The sequence below is a fragment of the Saccostrea cucullata genome, unplaced genomic scaffold (assembly GCF_032062105.1).
Source record: "Saccostrea cucullata isolate Sc308-1 unplaced genomic scaffold, CSIRO_AGI_Scuc_v1 ctg1450, whole genome shotgun sequence".
NCBI classification, from domain to species: Eukaryota; Metazoa; Mollusca; class Bivalvia; order Ostreida; family Ostreidae; genus Saccostrea; species Saccostrea cuccullata.
The window spans coordinates 395,728-419,916 of NW_026932943.1; the positions used below are offsets into that span (position 1 = coordinate 395,728).

The window sequence follows — 24,189 nt, forward strand, 5'->3', positions numbered from 1 at the left end:
AAAAAATTCCGGCGTTCGCAATGGATCTGTAACCAAGTTCATGCAGGTTGTTGTATAGCAAATCTAAATTTTACCAAAACGAAATCATTGTGTTATGAATATAGATCAATGTTTAATTATGCATAATGTTGTCAAAATTTACAAAAATAATTTTGTTTGATGATTATTTGTCTTGAAAAGGAATGAACAACTTTCTGAATTATTTTACAAGTTAAAAATAAATTTTCGTTTCGTAGGAAATTAAGTGGACGGTGATCAATATGGCGACCTCCTCGAAGAAACGAAGTCTGTGACTAAATCGCTTTTTTCGTAACAAGGAAGAAGGTATATTTAGAAAGAAAAAGAAAATTTCAAAATGTACGATACAATTCTTCGAAACACAGGCATAACAAAAGTCTATTTAAACGACAGAGATCCTATTGAAGGCGAATTGGTAAACCCATTCTGAAGCAATAGATGAGTCCACACTTTTCAATAGTTATATCCCTTGGCCGCCATCTTTGGGGAAAACCCAAAGGTTTTCTTTGTAACTTTAAGTTTTTATACTTTTTCATGTGACTTAAAAAATAGCTGCATCTTTTATGCTGATTTTCCCAGGAAGATCTTACCTGTAGTGACTGAGGAAGACAAATTAAAGTCAGAGTTTATCAAAGTTGCAGATCTGTAGCTCTCTGGTCTTAAAAAAAAGGGATAGAGTGTAGATGACCAAAAAGCTAAGGTTCCACCCATTGTAAGAAGTGTTTATATGTAGGACTCCAAAGTCCATTGGTCATACCAAAGCATGATGGTCTGCACCTGATACGTGAAAGGTTTGACATGCCAAAGTCTGATGGTGCCGAAAACAATAATGTTTACGACGTCATAGTACTATTAGGAATAACTACAATGCTGTGCCATGCCAATGCCTCAAATAATTATAAATATCATAATGCGAAAACTAACCCTTAATTATTTCTCAGATACCGTATAATCCCTATTAGCCACCCCTGCCCCTATAAGCGCCCCCTTAAGTCTTTTCCCATTGTCAGGAAATAAGGGCCCCCTGTACAGTGACTAAAATCAACTAGAATTGTATCAAAAAATTGAAGAAAGTGAAACTGAAACTTGTTTATTATCCAATTTTTCGATGGAAAATGAATAATTTTGCATAATTTGGGTGGATTATCTTCATTTTAACTTAAGGTAGACATTATTATAGTGGTTCCTTTAATTTATTTTTTTAAAGATTTTCTTAAGTGAAATATGACATTAAATATCATTAAGAGAATACCAAAATAACTGCCCCCTTTTTGGCAATTATCTAAGTGCCAGGGGCGGTAAATAGGGAATATACAGTAGGTGCAAAACTAGCCCTAATCGCTTGAAAAGTGTGTAACAACTACAATGTATCACTTAGATATCTTGGGTGGGTGCGAGACTAACCCTATAATCACTGGACTAGTTTGCGAGGACTAACTCTAAATCTCTGGGGTTGGTGCAAAGCAAGGACTAATCCTAATCAGTTGAGTGGTGTGCGAGGACTTATCCTATCCCCGAAGGGTGCAAGAAATAAACAAAATCAATAAAATTGTATGTGATGGCTTTTGAAAAAGACAACAGTGTCAAGGATTGATGTCGGATTATTGTAACGTCATAAACGTTAATTGTTTCTCCACACCATCAGACTCTGGCATGTCAGAACATTGCACTTTAGCGAAGCACGTCTCATAGAAAACAAGCCATCAGACTTTGGCATCCGTACCAACAACAAACCATTGGGGTTTGGCGCAGACCATCCAAGTCTGGTGAAATCATCGGACTTTGGCATCACCATTGGACTTTGGAGTCTTACATATATATATTGTACACAAAAAATGTGCCTTTTTCCTAATTTATTTGTCTGAATATTTATGATGCCAATCTCAATATTTTATTAACCATGTGTTCCTAGAACATTCTTTTACTACTTTTACAACAAAACATTTCCCAAAACTGTTGTTTATAGCCCTACTGGGTCTGGTATTAAGACCATAATAAATTTGACCAATTTATACAGCCATATTAGCTGATTACTAGTATCTGGTAAGGTAATTCAGTCCAATGCACTTCATGCATTTTGTAATTACTTGTATATATGCAGTTTTGTTTTGGAAGTAGTAAAAGAATATGCTAGAAACATACTGTTACAGTTAGTATAACTTTGAAATACTGCAAATCACTTTTTATTCACGAGAACTTTATTTTCGCATAATTACCGGTACGTGTCACTGTAGGGCTAGGCTTGCGAAAAATTCATTCTCACGTATAATAGAATTCCTTAAGATTATATAGAGCAATGACAACAATTTGTGAAAATTTTGTTTAGCTAAATAAATAAAGAGTCAATCACTATCTCGCTAAAATAAGGTATTGCGAAAATTAAGTGATCTACAGTATAGTTTGAAAAAAAATCAAGAAACAGCTTACTTTTTTCAATGGGTGGCAAGATTATCATAGATCACTCAAATGTTTGGAAGTGTAAAAGAATATATTAACCCTGATCACAATATGAAATATGTCGGCGTGAAGTGTCATACTTCATGTCCTCTTGAAATCTCAAAAAATAAATTCATGTTCTAAATGAACAAATTAGAATAGAATCTACATGCAGGTAGCTTTGTAGGAAGTGTTCTACATGTAATTTGTAATTTTATTTTTTTATACATTGTGACTTGATCATATCTTGTTTAAAATTCATCAGTTTAATTTTATTTTATTATCAGGAAATGTCTCTAAAACCAAGGAAAGTAGATTTTGATGCCACCTGGGCCACTCTTCTGGAAACGGTGAAGGGGGTTGTTACTTGTGCCAAGGTTGGGCGTGCCACATGGAATGACAGATTTTCATATCCTTTTCTTTTATAGAATTTTTTCACAAAAATTTTGCTGTGTCTATGTAGCTATTAATAATTCTACTTTGATTTTATATAATAAATGCAGAGGTTAACCAATGGCTAACCAGTTCTGTATAGTCAAGAGTAAACTAAGTTCATAAGTCAATTGATAACTGTTTTTATCAAAAATGTTAAATGATCAGGTATTTTACAACATTTTTGACACATTAGTTCCTGTCACCAACAAATATAAGCATTCATTATAAAAATGCGTAGAATAATGACTAATTATAATTATATTTTAACAGCTTAACGAATGATTAAAGGTACACAAATATATTATTATACCAATAAGACTCAAATATTTACTAAGCAAGGAGTTAAGTCTGATGAAGTGACCTTAACGGCTGTCTACAGATGTGTATGCTCTTTGTGTGGCCTGTCCAGATCCACTGAGTGATAAACTCTACACAGAGACCAAAAAGTTCCTAGAAAACCACGTCTCAGAGCTCTATAAGGTACGGATAAACAAGATAAAATGATAAAATGAAGAATTATCCTAGAATTTGATTGAAATTTTTCTTGGGGGAACAGAAGGAGGGGACTTTCAGTTCATGTTAGACTGTATATAAAATTTTCAATAATAATAATTTAAAAATTTTTGTTACCATTATGGTCATGGTGATATGATGCATTGATATGGTATGCCTTAGAAATATTGACAAGTCTGTTAATAACATAATCTGCATGTACATGTAAATAAGAATGAAAAATTTACAAAGATTTTCAGTTTGTCTTTAGTGATACACAGCATAAGGTTCTATGAAATAACCATTGATATTTTTTCAATTTTGAAGTTGAATATTTTATTTCTGTAAATGCCACTTTGAATTTTTGCAGAAAGTACAAGAAAATGGTGAGGAGAACTGTTTGGCGACTTATCATAAGCACTGGGAGGAATACAGCCAGGGATCCGGGTATCTAAACCAGCTGTATGGGTAAGTGTGTGATAACTGAAACCATTATTAGTAGATAGTGATATATATACCAGTTTTGGCTTTGTTCTTGCAAGTATTTCAATGAGCTGTCTGCTACTGTCATTTCAAACTGGTTTTAAAAATTAAAATTTGTGTTATCTATATATGCCAAAAAAAAAAGAAGAAAAAGAAAATGTTCAATAACATTTTTGGATGTATTTTTGTCTTGAGGCAGTATAGAGATTACTAAAATTCATAATGTTCTTGATATGGAAATTTGTATTTTAGATACTTAAATACAACTTACATAAAGAAACAGAAATACACAGACGCTGATCTGAGTTATGGTGGAATCAGTACAGACACGGCAGACCAATTACTGGAAATAGGGGAGGTAAGCAGGTTCAGATGATAGGTGTGTAATATGTTAGGGGAGGTGAGCAGGGTCAAGTGATAGGTATGTAGTAAATCAGGGGAGGTAAGCAGGGTCAAGTGATAGGTGTGTAGTAAATCAGGGGAGGTAAGCAGGGTCAAGTGATAGGTTGTAATATAACAGGGGAGGTAAGCAGGGTTAAGTGATAGGTGTGTAATATGTCAGGGGAGATAAGCAGGGTCAAGTGATAGGTGTGTAATAAATCAGGGGAGGTAAGCATGACAATTGTGTGATACAACATGGGAGGTAAAGAGGGAAATTGATAGACCTAAAGTGAATTAAGTTTGAAATTCATAATGCCCATTTATTACCTTGGCAACTTACCAGTACATTTGACTTCATCAGGTTTTCCGTCACGATTACAAAGAAATTTTTTATTTGTAAATTACAGCTGGCTTTAGACACATGGAAAAGGCTTATGATAGAGCCACACAAAGAAACCCTCATCAAGCTGATTCTAAATGAGGTCAATCGTGACAGAATGGGAGAGATGGTCAATCAGACAGTGGTGCATGGCGTCATCAACTCTTTTGTCAACGTCCAGGAATACAAGAGGAAGCACCCCCTGCTGCTGTATGAGGAGCTACTGGAGAATCCGTACAAACAGGAGACTGGGGCTCATTACAGGCAGGAGGCAGCCAAGCTTAAGGACGAATACACCTGCTCAGAATACATGGAAAAGGTAGGCTTAAGGATGTATACAACTGCCTAGAGTACATTGAAAAGGTAGGCTTAAGGATGTATACACCTGCCTAGAGTACATAGAAAAGGTAGGCTTAAGGGTGTTTACACCTGCCTAGGGTACATGGAAAAGGTAGGCTTAAGGATGAATACACCTGTTCAGAGTACATAGAAAAGGTAGGCTTAAGGATGTATACACCTGCCTAGAGTACATAGAAAAGGTAGGCTTAAGGATGTTTACACCTGCCTAGGGTACATGGAAAAGGTAGGCTTAAGGATGAATTACCCTGCTGAGAGTACATGGAAAAGGTAGGTATGAATAAGTACATCTTTCAGAGAAAAAAAGAGGCTTTAAGATTAGTACACCTGCTCAGAGTACATAAAAAAGTAGGTTTAAAAATTAATTCACATTGTCAATTTATGGAAAATTTATACTCCAATACTATATCAATTCAGAATAATTGATAATTTTTTTACTCTGCTCTTTTTGGTTTGAGAAACATTTAGCATAAAAGACACAAAAATAGTAGTTTGTTTTCTTTCTTTTAAAAATGGATAGAATATGTATTTTTAATGAAGAAAATTGAATATTGTATACATATTACCACAAGTGACATAAGAATGTGATTTGATATTTTTCCATAATTTGTAATTAAGGTAATTACTCGACTGGACAATGAAGACTTCAGAAGTCGGAAGTTTCTACATCCCAGTTCTTACAACAAAATAACACACGAATGTCAACAAAGAATGGTGGCTGATCATCTCCAGTTTCTCCACGGAGAATGTAAAGACATGGTCAAACAGGAAAGGAGGAAAGGTGGGACAGGAATAATGGCTTACTTCTAAATCTTAATGAACTACTGGTATTAAAAAAAGGATATGTTGAATTAGATCCATAAATAGAGTGCAAATATAATTACATGTAAATTATTGACTGGTTGTTTACATAATTGTAATCAGACTTTTTTGAATCTATAGCAGAGATCAATTTTGAAAATGATTTCCATTTCATCGATGTAATCATTTTGACATACCATATTTGATTGATAACAAAGTGTTGTATTTGATATAGACCTTTCCAACATGTATAAACTTCTGACTGGTTGTTAACAAAATTGTAATCACCTTTTGGAACTTATGGCATTGATCAATTTTGATAATGATTACCATTTCATTGATGATGTAATCATTTTTCCATTTCATTGATGTGATCATTTTGACATAACATGGTGTTGTATTTGCTTCAGACCTTTCCAACATGTACAAACTACTGAAGCCAATCCACGGTGGACTTGGCGTACTGGTACAGGAAGTAGAGGGACATATCAAACAAACCGGAATGGAGGCTGTCAGAAATCTTAAAGGAGAAAACGTAAGCATTAATCAAAAAATAATATCTAATATTTAAAGATTGTCCCTTGTGTGTTAGTAATTAATCCAAATGATATTTGTGTTTGGAGATTGTCCCTTTCATTTTAGTAATCCAAATGATATTTGTGTTTGGAGATTGTCCCTTTCGTTTTAGTAATCCAAATAATATTTGTGTTTGGAGATTGTCCCTTGCATTTTAGTAATGTTTGTGTTCGGATATTTCCCGTTTGATTAACTATAAAAATCTGATATTCTGATATTTTTTTCTTAATTTGTGATCTGATAAAATTGATTCCAAAGTCTGCAGATAAATAAAAAAGTTTTATTTTTACTCGCTTTTAATGAGATTTCATTTGATGCTTTGCAGAACTGATTCTGTATCAGAAATAACAATTTAATTAATACCATACTCTGGTATTTAATTTATTTACCTATATTTAATGTGTAAATTTCCCGCAGGTGCCGGGACAGTTTGTGGAGTCTATGTTGGAGGTCCACCAGAAATACACAGAGATGATCCAGGGTGTGTTTCACTCTGATCAGCTGTTTGTTGGGGCACTGGATAAGGTATTTCCCATCAATAGATGATCCTATTTTCAAAGCTGTTTAAAGTTCTGCTGTTTTTATTGATGATAAGAAATGAACTTGAATGATTTCTTGAAGAATATTGAGTTACAGTTATTTGTTTTCCTTGTCTTGCAGGCTTGTGCCGCAGCAATCAACTTTAAACAAAGTGCTAAACATGTTTGTAAATCCCCAGAAATGGTAATAAGCCAAAATTGGAAACTTCATTTTTTTTCATTTTTCAAAACTTAAAAATGCATAATAATTAGATATGTTTTATATGCAACAGATCAATAAACTAAATGATATATATTTTCCGAGAAGAGCTTATACATTAAAGGTTTAGGAATAAATGTTACAGTTTTCTTTAAGAATTAAGAAATATTTTTGTTTAAACTAGAATTACTTGTACATGTCTTATTTTGCTTTCAGCTTTCAAAATACTGTGATAATTTATTAAAGAAAAGTTCGAAAGGAATTTCGGAGTCTGAAATGGACGACAAATTAACAAACTGTATCACTGTCTTCAAGTATCTAGATGATAAAGATGTGTTCCAAAGGGTAGGTGCATTTGTAAGAGATAGCTCAATTCTTATAAGAAAACATCAGTAAAATGCCTTTTTCCCTCTAATAATGTTTATGCATATGTTGATAAAAAAAAAAACAGATTAAATAAGTTTTTAATGGAAGTTATAGGCAGTGAAAGAACATGATTTATATTTTATTGATCAATAAACAGAGTTATCTCCCACTAACCTACCCTAGAAAGTGATATTTGAAAAGTGCTCATTGATAGCGATCTTTGAGGACATTTGTATGAATACTTACAAATGATAATGATAAGATAGCAAATGATATTTCTTATCTTTTCTACTCTAAGATATTTTACTCTTCTTTTTCCAAAATTTGTATGTGTTTGAACTTTGTTTTATAGTTTTATTCTCGAATGTTGGCCAAAAGATTAATATATGGACAGTCAGCTTCAATGGATGCAGAGGAAGCCATGATAAATAAACTGAAGGTTTGTGGGTCCTATCTCATCTCTGTTCTTTAAGTAGGTTGTACAATGTAGCCAGGTGAATAAAAAGAACATGATTAATAAGAAAAAGAAATCATTTACCAAAAGATATTATTGGAAAAATAATATAGTAAATCAAAGATGCAAGTAGCACTTAGGTACTTTTAATTAGTAATTCATATTCTGTGAGAGACCACAAAGGTATAATTAATTGTAAAACTTTTTTGTACTCTTTTTCTAGCAAGCTTGTGGATATGAATTTACAAACAAACTACATCGGATGTTCACAGATGTTTCTATCAGCACAACATTAAATAAAGAATTTTCAGATTTTATTCAATCCAAAGAGAATGTAGAACTAGGAGTTAATTTCTCTATAATGGTTTTACAGGTAAGTTTGCTGTTAAATGAATAAAGGTACTTTATGTACCTGTGTATTTGGATCTTGTGAATTTTGTCGGAAACTTTGTGATGAGTTACAGGTTCTTTAAGACCATAATTTAGGAAAATATGTTTTTTATGACAATTATCCTCATTCCCCATTCAATACACATTTTGCTTGTAGATAGTTGTATATTTTCAATGGAAAATCTGTTTTTATAAGGCAGTTTTAGTTAAGTGTTTATGTCCCTTTCTTGCCTATAATTTCTCTTTTGGCTTAAAGTATAATATTACTGTGAGTACATTTTTTTCTCCTTTAACCCAGTGATTTGCTTTCAGGCAGGGGCATGGCCTATTGGTCAAAGTAATCTACCAACGTTTTCAATTCCACAAGAACTTGAAAAAAGTGTGCAGATGGTAAGTCAAAGTTTTTTTTCCAGGGCTTTAACAGTGAAATGTATTTTTACCAGCTATAATACACATAGTAAACAGGGTTAAGCAAGACATTGTGCTTATTTGAACATGTTGAATGCATTCTGTTTAAGTACTGAGACAGAAAATATGATTTCCTCGCAGTCATTACCAAAATTGTGAAATGTTTTAGTCCCAGCAGTATATCAATTTTTTATGCATTATTTATGTGCAATGGTGTTTTTTTTTTTTTTAGTTTTTCCGTTCCTTTGCATAACGTAAATATTAGAGTTACTTCTTAAATGGATATGAGAGTGAGATTATGGCATAATCATAATTCTCTTGGGTTTGTCTCATCATAACATGAACTCTGTATGTACCTTTACATAACATAGTATCTTGTCTAGTTACCAATACTGAATTTAACTTATCAGTATAAAACTTTTGGCTCAATGTAGTTATTCACAGCAATTGTTTTTTTAAACCAACCTTGTCAATGAGCATTTACAAGCCTAGTATGTACAAAAATGTGATGAAATAGAAACATGCTTCAAGCCCTGTTCCACAAGTTAAACATAAATTTTTGTCTTTTATCCTTCCCTTTTTTCTTTCTTTAAACAGTAATCTGAAATATGATATTAGTTCTGTCGTTATGAAGTTGACTTTAAGTCTGCTAATGATTCATTAGTCTAATGATCAATATTTGTTTGATTAAAGATTACTAAAGAAATTAGAAAAAGGGAATGGGTTTGGAAAAGGAGAATTTGGGTTAAGTTGATCTGCATAAATCTTTATTCCTAGGAAAGGAATTTGGTAAAAGGTAATCCAGGATCTGATTGCATCTTTTCTGTTGTAATGAAGCTGACTGTAGTCTGTCAGCTAATGATTTGTTATGATCAAAATTATGATACTGGATTCCTTGTCAGAGGGGTTAGTATAGAGATAATGGTGGTGGGGAGGGGGGGGGTAAATAAAGTTATTATTAAAGATGGTAGTCTGATACATGATATATCTCTCCGGTCGAAATGAAGGGAACGTTGATGTCTTCTGATGATTCAGTTAATCACTTGTCTGATTTCAGATTACTTGTAACAATAGGAAAAAAGTAGGAAAAGGCCAGGGGAGGGGGGGGGGTTGAGGGGGGTCATGGAACATAAAAATTTTGATTTCATTATGGTGTGGAGACTGGGCAGTGATCTGCGGGGAAGTTTGAACTTATTTGATGACAAAGGTTGAGCGCAGTCTGAGGTTTCTTTGGAAATCGATGATTGAGAACAAACCAATCTTCTCTGTTGGTCACTGAAGCATGTTTCATAAAGGGATTCTCACTCATGTGATAGAGTCCCTTTACTCTGATGGAATAATTTTCTTCTTCTAAATAATACTGTAAAGTACTTTGATTTCTACATGTATTTTTTTCACTTATGTGTACTGATATATGGATTAAATGACTTCAACAAAATATCTTATGAATCATACAGAGATGAAAAATCAAAGTACAATTTTGTTGATTTTTTTTCTTTTCAAAAACATACATACACTAAAGATTGTAATACACATATATTAGACAATCATATACATCTTGGTAAAGTACTTTGAAATGTCACTGATTTAAAGTGCACTGCTTTTACTTCTAGTTGTAAGATTATTATGATATATGATAATATGCAAACCAGTCAAAGATCAGCAAATGTCCATTAGTAGATAAACCAGCATTCATCCCCGAGCAGAGTATTAATTTTGTGTTGTAATACAATATAACACTACACAGATCTATATCAAATGATGAAAATGAAACTTGCTTGGTATATAGTCATTGTAAAGCAGAGATCTGAATGTGTCCTATGGTCAGTGGCAGGAGCTACACTGGGTCACAGTTTTGATGCCCGAACTTAAGCCATGGATTCAATGAGGTTAAACGTTTTACAGACCTGTGATGAAAACACGACCAATCTCTGACAATGAATATATAGCGAGTCTCTCATAGGATTCTCAGCTCATGATTGAGTCCTATGGTTCTGATTTTTAATTCTTTTTTCCCCCTTCAACTTTTATTTTAATCAACTTCTAGCAGAATGACTTAAAGTTTATAAATAATACCACGTTTTCTAGGACAGGCAATGATCATTTAGAGCTTTATTTCACTTTATTTGTTAACAGTCCCTTTTGTATGATATCAAAAGAGAATGCATGTGCATACATACTGTAACACCATTTAATATATAATTCTAAGACTTTTGACACATTTTTTAAGCTTATATGAATATATTCTAGTGAGATACACACTGAAACTGTTTTTCATCAATGATAAAACTTTATTAAAATTCAAATTGAAATGATGAAATAGAGACATATTTCTGGCTCTGCCTGTGAGAGTAGGAAGGAATTTTATAAATGTAATATTTTAATGTTCCCCGGTGTGATAGATGGATACAAGTGAACTAGGGTACTCAATATTGAAGACCTCTGTTCGTCTTATGAAGAGGGTTCAATAATGACAATTTTTTAAGATTAAAAAATTCATATGACCCCTCTAATGATTGAAAACAAGAATCTTGAAATGAGAGAAAGAGTGTGTGTAAGGACGTCCATTTATTTTTTAATGGTTTTGAAAGGTGGAAGCAAGAAGCATGTAAGGATAAAGGCGGAGCCTAAGATTTGGGGGCGGAGCCTGATTATTTCTGCCCTGAGTGGGCGTGACATGATGTCATTGGAGTGCAACTGAGGTTTTTGTCAACGACAATAACCGATGATTAGAAACAATATGGCTCCCTTCCTTATCTTGAAATAAGTCTCCCCACAGACTCTCATGTAAATATGATAGAGTCTGGTGTTTCTGATCATCACACTTGGTGCGGCTTCAAGATTAGTCTCATGTGTACTGTAAACTCAGTATCTTAATACAAGTAATGTCTAATTATTTACATATACCTACATGTATGACATTGCATCAGGCTGAGATTTTTTGTAAACAACCCAAAACAAATGATCAGGACCAACATTGTCTGACTAGTTAAATATATGGTATATAACAATTGTAGGGGCAGTATCACAAGGCAGTTTGATGACATTGCATTAGACTGTGACTTTACAAGAAACCAATGATTAGGACCAACATTGCCTGACTAGTTATAGCCCATGTAGGGGCAGCATGATGGCATGTATTTTTTTGCTGAGGTTTTTGTAAACAACATTAAACCAAATGAATGGAACCAACATTTACTGACTAGTTAAAACATATAGGAGGAACTTGATGAAATGTATGTACAGGGTTATTTTCAGCCTATATTATTTCGCCCTATTTTCAGCCCATATTATTTTCGCCCTTTCACACTTGCAAACAATTTTGTACCCTCTTAAATTTGCCCAGTTAGACACACTTTTGTTTAAGAAATTATACTGCATTCTTTGAATTCCCTACGTTTTAATTTCGCCCAACTGAGGCTAGGGTGAAAATAAAATTGGGGTGAAAATTTCCCTGTATACAGTACTACTCAAAACCAATGATTAGAACCAACATAGCCTGACTAGGTAAAGCCCTATGTAGGGGCAGAATGATGTCATTATTGCCTAGTTTCTGAGGTGCTGTGTAAATAACAATATTTACATTTAAATCTTTCTTGTAAAATAATGCTAATTTGGAAAGTTCCAACTGTGACGTCATATGACATCATAGTATCGTTACGCTGCATTTCAAAATCAAAGTCTAAATAATGCCTATATTTTTTTGTAACATGAATGAAAACATAAATTATAAATATGAGAAATAAGATGTCATTTTTTAGAGTTTCATTGGGGTATGACATGAAGTCGGTACATGATCAAATCCACTATAACACCCTCTTTGGGCATTATAGAGTTTGATCACATGACCGACTTCATGTCATATCCAAATGAAACTCTAAAAATGATATCTTATTTCTTAATTAAATGAGATGAACTAGTGACTAACATTGCCTGACTAATAATTTATAACAGTCAATACATGTAGTGGCAGTATGATAACATGCCTTGTCTCAGCAGTTTTTGTAAACCACACAAAACCAATGATAAGAATCAATATTGCCTGTCAGACTAGTTAAAGCCCCTGTACATGATGTGGGGGCAGCATGATGATTAATTGCCGTTGTTTGAGGTTTTTTTAAGGAATGAAGCTAATTTCAACTTATGTTATCCGATATAACATAACTTGGGGCAGTTTACGCTTTATAAACCGCGAAGCGGTTTATAAAAAAGCGTAAACTGTCCCAAGTTTTGTTATATTGGATAACATAAGTTGAAATTATCTTCATTCCTTATAATTTAATTTCAGAGTAGACAGGGAGACAATATTTCCTCTGGAAAAAGGCTTCAAATTGAGAATTATTTTAAAAGTAACGTCAAGCGGAGTAATACGTTTTTGACTTAACTCATTGTGACGTAGGCAAGTTATTTTATACAAAATATTATATGTTCCTCTGAATGATTCAGCCAATGAAATTGCTTGATACAAGTGAAATTTTAAAAAATTATTTGTAACTTACATCAAACCAATAATAAAAACAACCAATATTGCCTGACTAGTTAAAGCCCCTGTTCATATAGGGGCAGCATGACATTATGGCATATTTCTGAGATTTTTATATACTACACAAAACCTATGATAACAACCAACATTGCCTGACTAGTTAAAACCCCTGTACATGTAGGGGCAGCATGATGACATTATTCCGCATGGTTTGAGGTTTTTTGTAAACAACATCAAACCAGTGATAACAACCAATATATTAACATTTTTGAATAAGTTTTCTCATTATATCACAAATGTAATAAGTTTCGCTATAAACCCTGAAAAATGCTGAGTCACACTGGAAACAGTTATGTCACGCCGGAAACAGTTATGTCACCCCCGACGGAAACAGTTATGTCATCCTTTCGATCACGTTCACGTGTTGTTACGTTACGCATTTTAGCTCGGGTTCGAGATGTTATGACGTCGGTTGCTAAGCAAAAGTAAACAACACAGCATATTTCTTAACGTCAAGAAGGCATTTCTGGATTATTTGTGTAAATTTTACGATTTTGAATGATTTTAAATGATTTTGAATTTTCTTTTAATTTTGAAAATGTCATATAACATATACCACATGACTTCTTGGGCAACTATACCATAATATTTGCCAGTCGGTGATAGGAAAGCCCTGGAGTGTTATGTCACCCTCTGCCTTCGGCATCGGGTGACATAACACTCCAGGGCTTTCCTGTCACCTCAGGGCAAATATTCTGGTATGTCACCCTCGAAGCCATGTGATATATGTATAATATTGCCTGACTTAAGTTAAATCCCCTGTACATGTACATTATGGCGTTGGTCTGAGGGTTTTATAAACAACATCAAACCAGTGATAACAACCAATATATTAACATTTTTGAATAAGTTTTCTCACTATATCACAAATGTAATAAGTTTCACTATAAACCCTGAAAAATGCTGAGTCACAATGGAAACAGTTATGTCACGCCGGAAACAGTTATGTCATCCTTTCGATCACGTTCACGTGTTGTTACGTTACGCATTTTAGCTCGGGTTCGAGATGTTATGACGTCGGTTGCTAAGCAAAAGTAAACAACACAGCATATTTCTTAACGTCAAGAAGGCATTTCTGGATTATTTGTGTAAATTTTAACAATTTTGAATGATTTTAAATTTTCTTTTAATTTTGAAAATGTCATATAACATATACCACATAACTTCTCTGGCGACTATACCAGAATATTTGCCCCTCGGTAACAGGAAAGCCCTGGAGTGTTATGTCACCCTCTGCCTTCGGCATCGGGTGACATAACACTCCAGGGCTTTCCTGTCACCTCAGGGCAAATATTCTGGTATGTCACCCTCGAAGCCATGTGATATATGTATAATATTGCCTAACTTAAGTTAAATCCCCTGTACATGTACATTATGGCGTTAGTGTGAGGGTTTTATAAACAACATCAAACCAATGATAACAACCAATATTGCCTGACTTGTTAAAGCCCCTGTACATGTAGGGGCAGCATGATGATATTGCATAAGTCTGAAGTTTTCTGTAAAAAAAGAAAACCACAGAAAAAACCAATGTAACTCTTCCTCTGAGACCTTAAAAACCAAGGTGTCAGGGCAGGGATTGACTTGCTTAAGATCTCTCACAGCTCAATTGTCCTGCTAGCTAAACAGTTGTCTAAATTTTAAACAACAAGCAACCATTTAAACAAAGCTGTATATACATGTATATGGTTTATTAAAATTATGATGTGATGAAGTAGAGACTTGTTTCTGGCTCAGTATGAGAGAATGCAGCTGTAATTATCATTAATATTAATTTACATTAAATTGTTCAGTGTGTTAGAAGGGTGATAGAGAAGCAAGGTTTATTCCCTGAAAACCTTTTCGTCTTATGAAGGGGACTCCTATTACATGGTACTTTTCATCTGAAGAAATTATTGAGCAAGTTCCCTCATGATTGGAACAAGATCTTTGAAAACCAGAGAGAATGAGTGAGTGAAAGTAAAAATTTATTTTTTAATGGTATACATGATGTAAGCTTGTTACATGTGAGAGTGAATTGCAGAGCACAGATATGTGGGTGGAGCCTGACATTTTAAGCCTTGAATGGGTGTTGCATGATGTCATTGGAGTGCACTTTTACTGAGGTTTTTGTGCACAGCAATAATCGATGATTAAAACCAATATGGCTCCCCTCCTTGTCTTTGAAATAAGTCTCTCCACAGACTCTCATGTATAAAATATGATAGAGTCTGGTGTTTCTGATCATCACACTTGGTGCAGCTTACAGATTAGTCTCTGTGTACTGTAAACTCGGTATTTTAATACACATAATGTCTTATTATTTACATCTACCTACATGTATGACATTGCATCAGACTGAGATTTTTTGTAACCAACATCAAAACCAATGATCAGGACCACCATTGCTTGACCAGTTATATATAACATTTGACAGGAAAGTATAATGACATTGCAGTTTGATGACATTGCAATAGACTGAGGTTATTCGTAAACGAAACCAATGATTAGAACCAACATTGCCTGAGTAGTTATAGCCCATGTAGGGGCAGAATGATGGTATGTCGTACCCATTTGAGGTTTTTGTAAACAACGATTACATTAAACCAAATGAATAGAACCAAAATTTACTGACTAGTTAAAGCATAAAGGAGGAACTTGATGAAATGTATACAGGGTTATTTTCGGCCTATATTATTTCGCCCTATATTCTGCCCGTGTTATTTTCGCCCTTTCACAATTTTGCCCCCTCTTAAATTCACCCAGTCACACTTTTGTTTAAGAAATTATACTGTATTCTTTAAATTTTTTCTGTTTTAAATATGCCCAACTGAGGTTAGGGGAAAGGGGCAAAAATAAAAGGGGGATGAAAATTTTCCTGTATACGTTACTATACAAAACCAATGATTAGAACCAACATAGCCTGACTAAATAAAGCCCATAAAAGGGCAGAATGATGTCATTTTTGCCTAGGTTCTGGGGTTTTGTGTAAACGACATTATGTGAGATGAAATAGTGACCAACATTGCCTGACTAATAATTTATAACACATGTAGGGGCAGTATGATGACATTGGCTTGTATCTAAGATTTTTGTAAACCATACAAAACCAATGATAAGAAACAATATTGCCTGACTAGTTAAAAACCCATAGGGGCAGCATGTTGACATTTTTTTGTTGCTCTGAGGTTTTTTGTAAACAACATCAAACCAATGATAACAACCAATACATGTATTGCCTGACTAGTTAAAGCCCCTGTACATGTTGGAGCAGCATGATGATTATCGGGTTTGTCTGAGGTGTTTGTAAACTACATAAAACCAATGATGACAACCAATATTGCCTGACTAATTAAAACCCCTGTACATGTAGGGGCAGCATGATGACATTGTTACGCATAGTCTGAGGTTTTTTGTTAACAACATCAAACCAATGATAACAACCAACATTGCCTGACTAGTTAAAAGTCCCTTTATGTGTACATGTAAGAGCAACATGATGTTATTGCATTAGGCAGGGGTTTTCTGAAAAAAAACCCAACCTTAAACCAATGTTTCTCTTCTCCTGAGACCTTAAAAACCGAGGTCTCATGTCAGGGCAGGCATTGACTTGCTTAGGGTCTCTCAATGTTCAATTGTCCTGCTGGCTAAATAGTGGTCTACATTTGAAACAAGGGACATACAATTGCAAACAAGGGACATACAATTGCAAAGAAACAATCAAACCAACATACATGTATATGATTTATAAAAATAATTTAATGATTTTTTGAAATGATGAAGTAGAGACTTGTTCCTTGCTCTGTTTGAGAGAGTGCAGCTTTAAATATTATTAATAATAATTTACATTAAATTGCTCAGTGCGAAAGACGGGTAATAGAGAAGCAAGGTTTATATCCTGAAAACCTTTTCGTCTTATGAAGGGAACTTCTATCACTTGGTATTTTTTCATCTGAAAAAATCATTGAGTTCCCTCATGATTGAAACAAGATCTTTGAAAACCAGAGAGAATGAGGGAGAGTAAATGAAAATTTATTTTTTAATGGTATACATGATGTATGCATGATATTAAGAGTGAACTGCAGAGCACAGATTTGTGGGCAGAGCCTGACAATTTAAGGCCCAAGTAGGTGTGGCATGATGTCATTGGCGTGCAACTGAGGTTTCTGTAGAACAACATAAACCAGTGATTAAAACCAATATGGCTCCCCTTCCAATCTCTGATGAAACAAGTCTCTCAAGGGACTCTCTTATGTAGGATGAGCCTCTTGCTTCTGATCAGTTGCTATATTGTAAAAAAAAAAGATGTATAAGAACAAAGTTTACACTGGATATATATTTCCCATATATATATGATGATACATGTAATAAACTACATGTACCAGTTCTTATGAAAACATTTTGAATAACAGAGTTTATTGAGTATCAAAGAGTACAAGAGTGCAAGAAAATAAGACTTTTATATACATGTGTATCATTGACAAGTAAAAGAAAGATGCATGTAATTCTCGTTTTCCTAAGGAAGAAATAGAGAATTTTTGTCCCAAGAAACTTGTCATATTAACATAATACTTTTTGTGTAGATGTTGATTTTTAGCTCACCTCAACGAAGTTGGGGGAGCTTATGTAATATCCTGGGCTTCGGCGTACCGGGTTAATGTTAAGGTTTTTGGAGAAGTTTTCTTTTTAAGTACTTCTATGTCCTATATTGATTTAACATGCATAAAAGATGGTTCTAGTGTGTTTCATTGTACTAGTCAAAGTTTCAGATGCTGCAATTTTAGCAAAGGAATGACCAGGTTAATGTTTTTGGAGCAGGTTAACATTTTTGGTGCAGTTTTTGGTGTAGGTTTCATTTCCAAGTAACTATAAGCCCTATGTTGACCAAACTTGCATGGATGATACATATAAGGATGCATACTACTGGGCTTGCTTTGGATGCTGAATCTGACCCACATTTTCCGGTTGAGTGAACAGGTTAAAGTTTTTTGGTGCATGTTTCATTTCCAAGTATCTGTAAGTCCTATGTTGACCAAACTTGCATGGATGATACATCTAAGGATGGATACTACGGGGCTTGCTTCAGATGCTGAATCTGACCTTCATTTTCCGGTTGAGTGAACAGGTTAAAGGTTTTGCTACAGGTTTCATTTCCAAGTAACTATAAGCCCTATGTTGACCAAACTTGCATGGATGATACATCTAAGGATGGATACTACCAGGCTTGCTTCAGATGCTGAATCTGACCTACATTTTCTGGATGAGTGAACAGGTTAAAGTTTTAGTGCAGGTTTCATTTCCAAGTAACTATGAGCCCTATCTTGACCAAACTTGCATGTATGATACATCTAAGGATTAATACTACCGGGCTTGCTTCGGATGCTGAATCTGACCTACATTTTCCAGTTGAGTGAACAGGTTAAAGTGTTTGGAGCAGGTTTCATTTGCAAGTAACTTTAAGCCCTATGTTGACCAAACTTGCATGGATGATATATCTAAGGATGCACACTACCGGGCTTGCTTCGGATGCTGAATCTGACCTACATTTTCCGGTTGAGTGAACAAGTAAAAGTTTTTGGTGCAGGTTTCATTTCCAGGTAACTATGAGTTCTTTAATGACCAATCTTGCATGGATGATACATCTTAGGATGCATACTACCAGGCTTGCTTCGGATGCTGAATCTGACCTACTTTTTGTGGATGAGTGAAAATGTAAGTTTTTGAGGTAAGTTTCATTTCCTATTAACTATGAGCCTTATAAAGTGCAAACTTGCATGGATAATACATCTTAGGATGCACACTAATGGACTTGCTTCGGATGCTGAATTCGACATATTTTCAGATAATAGACCAGGTTAAAGTTATGGTTGCAGGTCTATTACCAAAAAACTTTAAGGCTTATATAACATTGTATAAACCAAACTTGCACAAATGTTGCATCAAGAGATGAAAACTTTCAAATTTGCTTCAGATGCTGAATTACATATTCATGAAGAAGAACTACTTTAAATTTTTTATGTTGGTCTATTTCAAAGTAATTTAGTATCAGATCAAAATTGCTTAGATATTTTTATTTTTGAAATGTACACTTTTTGTTGGTTAATTGTGTGACTTTGCCTTATTTAAAGACAACGTTCGTTGAGGTGAGCTCTGTAATCTCTGATTACCTATGTTTTAAAGAAAGGTGATGAAATTTGAAACCAGATGATAACTTAATTATATCAAGAGAAAAAAACATAAGTATTTATAAGTAAGCAAACAAGTTAACATCAATGTCCTAGAATCATTTTGTAAAAGGAAACAAAACTAGAATTAAACCAGAAAACCAAAGTGTTTACCTTGGCATTCATTATTTTAACGGTAACTTCGGTTACATCACTATAGTTAATGCATTTCTTATGATGAAAAGAGGTTTGCTTCAGATTTTGCCCATTTATGTATTTTTTTTCATATCATGCATCAATTCTCCCATGGTAACGGAAAATAACATTCAGGGGCAGAATAGAGATTGGATAATTGGGCCTGACTGTTTGTTCTCCTTAATTGGACACATGATGCCATGCGTGCGATCTGAGGTTATGGGATTGAATCCATCAACCAATGATTAAACAGGACGTGCTCTTTGCTCTTATCTAGAAGCACATCTCGCAAGGAATTCTCATGTTCATGATTGAGTTTCTTGTTTCTGATCTTCGAATTTTGAAGTGTTGATAACATTAAATTGGGGTGATAGGTGTAGTTTGAAATGTTAAGATAGCGTAAAATTTGGGTGAGAGGTTTTATAATAGCTACAGGAACTGATTTTGTTTTTCTTTTACAGTTTGAGGCTTTCTATAATGTCAAATATAGTGGGAGAAAATTGACATGGCTTCATAATTTCTGCACAGGTATGTATTGAATGTTTTATCATCTGTCTCATTCTCTTTCGCTCTTTAATTTGTAGTTTCTCAGGCATTGTCCCATCAGGTCTCTCACTACACCACTGAAAAGGGAAATAACTCAATTTATAAATTTTTTTCCTGAAAAGAAGAAATTCAGTTATTCTGCCTTGATATATTTTTAAGTTTCTAACAAAAAGCATTTATTATAATGCATACACAATATGTTACTTTTTTGTTAAACAGTTTTATGATCTATGACTTTACATGTATTTGACTTAACGAGACCGCATAAACCGAGGTCCCCTGTTACATTATGTGCTTGCATGAAAAAGATCCCTCCCTGCTCAATGGCTCTGAGTGCCAAATATAAAACAAAATTTGCAGCTCTTCACCAGCAAGTGGTGGTGTCTCCATATGAGTGAACAATTCTCGAGAGGAAAGTTGAACAATATACTATCAATCAATACATTCTCTCTTTTCAGCTGAGCTAAAGTTTAATCACTTAAAGAGGCCTTACTTTGTGACAATGGGCAACTTCCACATGGCCATTCTGTTGTTATTCAATAGTAGTGATACACTGACATTTCATGAAATTCAGAAAAATACCGACTTACCGGAGAAGGAACTCGTCAAACAGCTCCAGACATTATTAGACACAAAAATCATCTCAACAGAGGTATGTCTTGATGAATCCATCTCTCTAAAAAAGTGCAAATATTTAAACACTTTGAGTAAAATCTCAACCAATATGTAAATTCCTTGTGAAGTTGCAGCCATATTATGGATATTTAGTGTAGATCTGACAGGATGAAAATATCTCTCCCTCAACAAATTGAAACTTATTTATATCTCAATGTATCTATATATCCAGAAATAATAAACTTAATAAGAGTAAATTCAGATTAAATTGCCATTAGATGTTTATTTCCAGTTATTAATTAACGTACATCAGAGTGTCTTTTATAAGTTAAGTTGTTTGTACTTGATAGGGAGATGTCAGCACATGTAGTTGTGTTTCACTCAATATGGGATATACGAACAAAAGGACGAAATTCAAAATCACAGCAGCAATTCAAAAAGATTCCTCGCAGGTTAGTGAGAAAGATAAATTGAGATAAATTTTTTATTAACATCTCAACATAACTTTGACCATTTTTAATCAAAATTTTTAATATGATTTTTAAGAATACCTGTCAAAGGATTATATTTAAGAGGCATTTGTTGTTTCGGTATGTGAAAGTGTTCTCTATTCTATTCTGTTGAATAATCATTATTTCATAATTCATAAATTGATAAAGTTGGAAAGAAATTACGGAAAGGATCAACTCTTTGCCAAAGTCAAGCAAAATTTTAAAAAATGTACTCCTAGTGTATGATTAAGGTTTTCTTTAAATATAAATTTGAATGTTATATTTGGCCCTGCAGGAAGTAGAACAGACCCACAATGCAGTAGAGGAAGATAGAAAAATGTACCTTCAAGCCGCCATTGTCCGTATAATGAAAGCTCGTAAAATTCTCAAGCATGCTATGCTTATACAAGAGGTATGTGTACATTTAAAAACAGCTGAACTTTGATATTCTCAAACACTGAAATCTCAAAGTCCATGGATATGTCAAAATGAATTGGAAGTCCGCAACCACTTATTCTTCAATTTTTTTACCTTCCATGTTTTGAATATTTAAGTTTTTTTCAGTCGTATTGAGTTTGAGATACCAAGGTTTGACTACATTTTATTCCAATCAACATTGGCCAATATGGGTTACTGTGAAATCACTAATTTTCATGGAAGTTTAATTTTCGTTATTTCGGAGATATGGAGAGCCCATGATTATATGACCACCACAGATGTAGAATTTCATGTGCATTACTAATGAACATTTTCCAACCACAAAATCAAATCTCTACAAACCAATATTTTTTTCTCAAACCTCAAAAATTTGACGCAATGAAAATAATTATGTGATATTACAGTATTTGGACAGGTGCAATTTTGAAATGATACTAACAGTAATTGGATGAACATGCATTGTTATGTACAGAGAAGCTTCATTTGATTGCATTCCATGAATATTGATAAAAAATTCATCCAAATTTGCCAAATACAAGTCCCCATAAAATAAAAAAAACATACCCATAACATTCTTTGAATGCATGTGTATGTGGAATGAAGGTTCCCAGGTTTCCTTCATGTCAAATTTGAAAGGACAATAAATATTTTTTTTTAATGAAATGAACACATTGCACAAAACACTCCGTTAGCATTTTATAAAGTTGTAATATTTTCTTTGCAGGTGATAAGCCAGTCACGAGCAAGATTCGCTCCAAGTATACCAATGATCAAAAAGTGCATTGAATCGCTGATTGACAAATCTTATTTAGAAAGGACAGCTAATTCTTCTGATGAATACAGCTATATAGCATAGCACTTTATATAGTAACTTGTATTCAGGACAGTGTTATACAAGCATCAACTCTGGGAGAAAAGACGGACTACAATATTGATGTACTAGTGTATGCTTCTGTACAAGATGTGTTATTAAGTGCTGCAAATTACATTACATTAATCTTTTAACATTGGCAATTTGTCCTTTTTTGTGGGACTTTTTATATTTACTGCCAGAATTAGGTGTTTTTCAGAAGCCATTGTCATCTTTTGCAAGCAGCATCATCAAACCTTTTTGTTTGCTCATTACAAATAAAATGATTACTTATATTTGACAGTCAGACCTTGTTTGCTGAAAAGGCAAACGCAAGACCTTACAAAACTTTAACCTTTTTTTTAAGTGTTTATTAGTCCTTGATATTACTTTTAAAAAATTAACAATCATTGTGAAAATCATTTAAACACATTTTTCTGTAGGATTTGTGTCAATTTCATCGTCATCTAATCACATTTTGAAAGCTTTGGACAAAATTTAACCAAACCGGAAGTGATCTGGATCTTCGTCTGAGGCCAGGGTTTCATGTCACAACCAGATTAAAGGATTGTTATTACTTTGTTCTGAAATAATTTAGGAACATTTAAACAAACAACTTCATGGTAAGAAAATGGTGCCCATGGCAGTCCAATGTAATCTTATACTGTCTAAATCAGCCTCAAAGAGGTACACTTACTAAACGCCCAAGGATTATGATCAAAAGGCATCTGGGTGATGATGTGAGGAATTTCGCAGCCTCCCTCCTCCACACAGTTTCAGTGGTTTAGAGAGATCCATGCAGTAGGTGTGGCAGCAGATGGGTCAATTTTCTATTCAGGGGCACATGGTATCCATGAGAAAAGGATGTCTTGAAGTAATTAGAGTGAGTGGTGGTCTTACACCTTGGAGATTTTTTTATGTTAATTTTCAGTTTGAGGGTACATCATGACCCTTAGACTTTGCTTTAAAATATGACGAGAAAATTGCATGAAATTTATGCAACATTGAATGAAATATGCATCATTAACCATGAATGGAAGAAATTACCATTGCTTGCATGTGTTCTTTAAAACTTAAAAAATGTCAGGTAGACGTTTTTCTTCAGTGTACAGATACAACCATTTCCCAGTGTAAATCAGAGTTCAGGCTTTTTGACATCATTTCATGTGGCTGCTTTTTTTTAAAATGAAACTTGTAAAGGACAAGGTATGGTAACTGCTGAATCTGGCTCCTAATTTGATGTAAAAATCAGAACAGTTAAAATTGTGATAGATTCTAGAACTTTAAGAATTTAAAATGATGTTTGTATTAAAACCAACACTAAGTTTGATACAAAGCTAACTTGGAGGTCATAACAGGGTGCAGAAGTATAGGGCATTTTTTCGAATTTCTTCAATTCTGGTCGAATTTCGAGATTAACTCTTCACTTCGGGAAACATTGAATACAAGTTTTTTTATCATTTATTTGTAAGGCCATTATATGAATTGTATTTTAGAAGATCTTGGATTTAATTCTACAAATGGTAATCCAACTTGTACTCGTACTCCCCTTTCTAAGAAAGAAATTCTTCAAATTTTTAACATCCCAAAGAACCAAAATGAATTTGAACTATCATGTCTATATTGGATGCCGAAACTTCATTAAAATCCTTAC

At 33.9% G+C, this 24,189-nt stretch overlaps 1 protein-coding gene across 1 annotated transcript; it reads left to right on the forward strand.

The window, feature by feature from the left end:
• Nucleotides 1–236: 236 nt before the first annotated feature.
• Nucleotides 237–22,831, forward strand: LOC134236614 (cullin-2-like). Its single transcript, XM_062718789.1, has 19 exons — nucleotides 237–324; nucleotides 2,742–2,863; nucleotides 3,267–3,369; nucleotides 3,752–3,849; nucleotides 4,117–4,222; nucleotides 4,653–4,943; nucleotides 5,600–5,762; nucleotides 6,193–6,317; nucleotides 6,776–6,883; nucleotides 7,019–7,081; nucleotides 7,313–7,441; nucleotides 7,815–7,901; nucleotides 8,140–8,289; nucleotides 8,619–8,696; nucleotides 20,057–20,123; nucleotides 20,600–20,793; nucleotides 21,107–21,208; nucleotides 21,543–21,659; nucleotides 22,410–22,831. Exons 2-19 carry the CDS (start codon nucleotides 2,745–2,747, stop codon nucleotides 22,539–22,541), a joined length of 2,232 nt encoding a protein of 743 aa, XP_062574773.1. The 5' UTR covers nucleotides 237–324; nucleotides 2,742–2,744; the 3' UTR covers nucleotides 22,542–22,831.
• The last annotated feature ends 1,358 nt before the right edge of the window (nucleotides 22,832–24,189 follow it).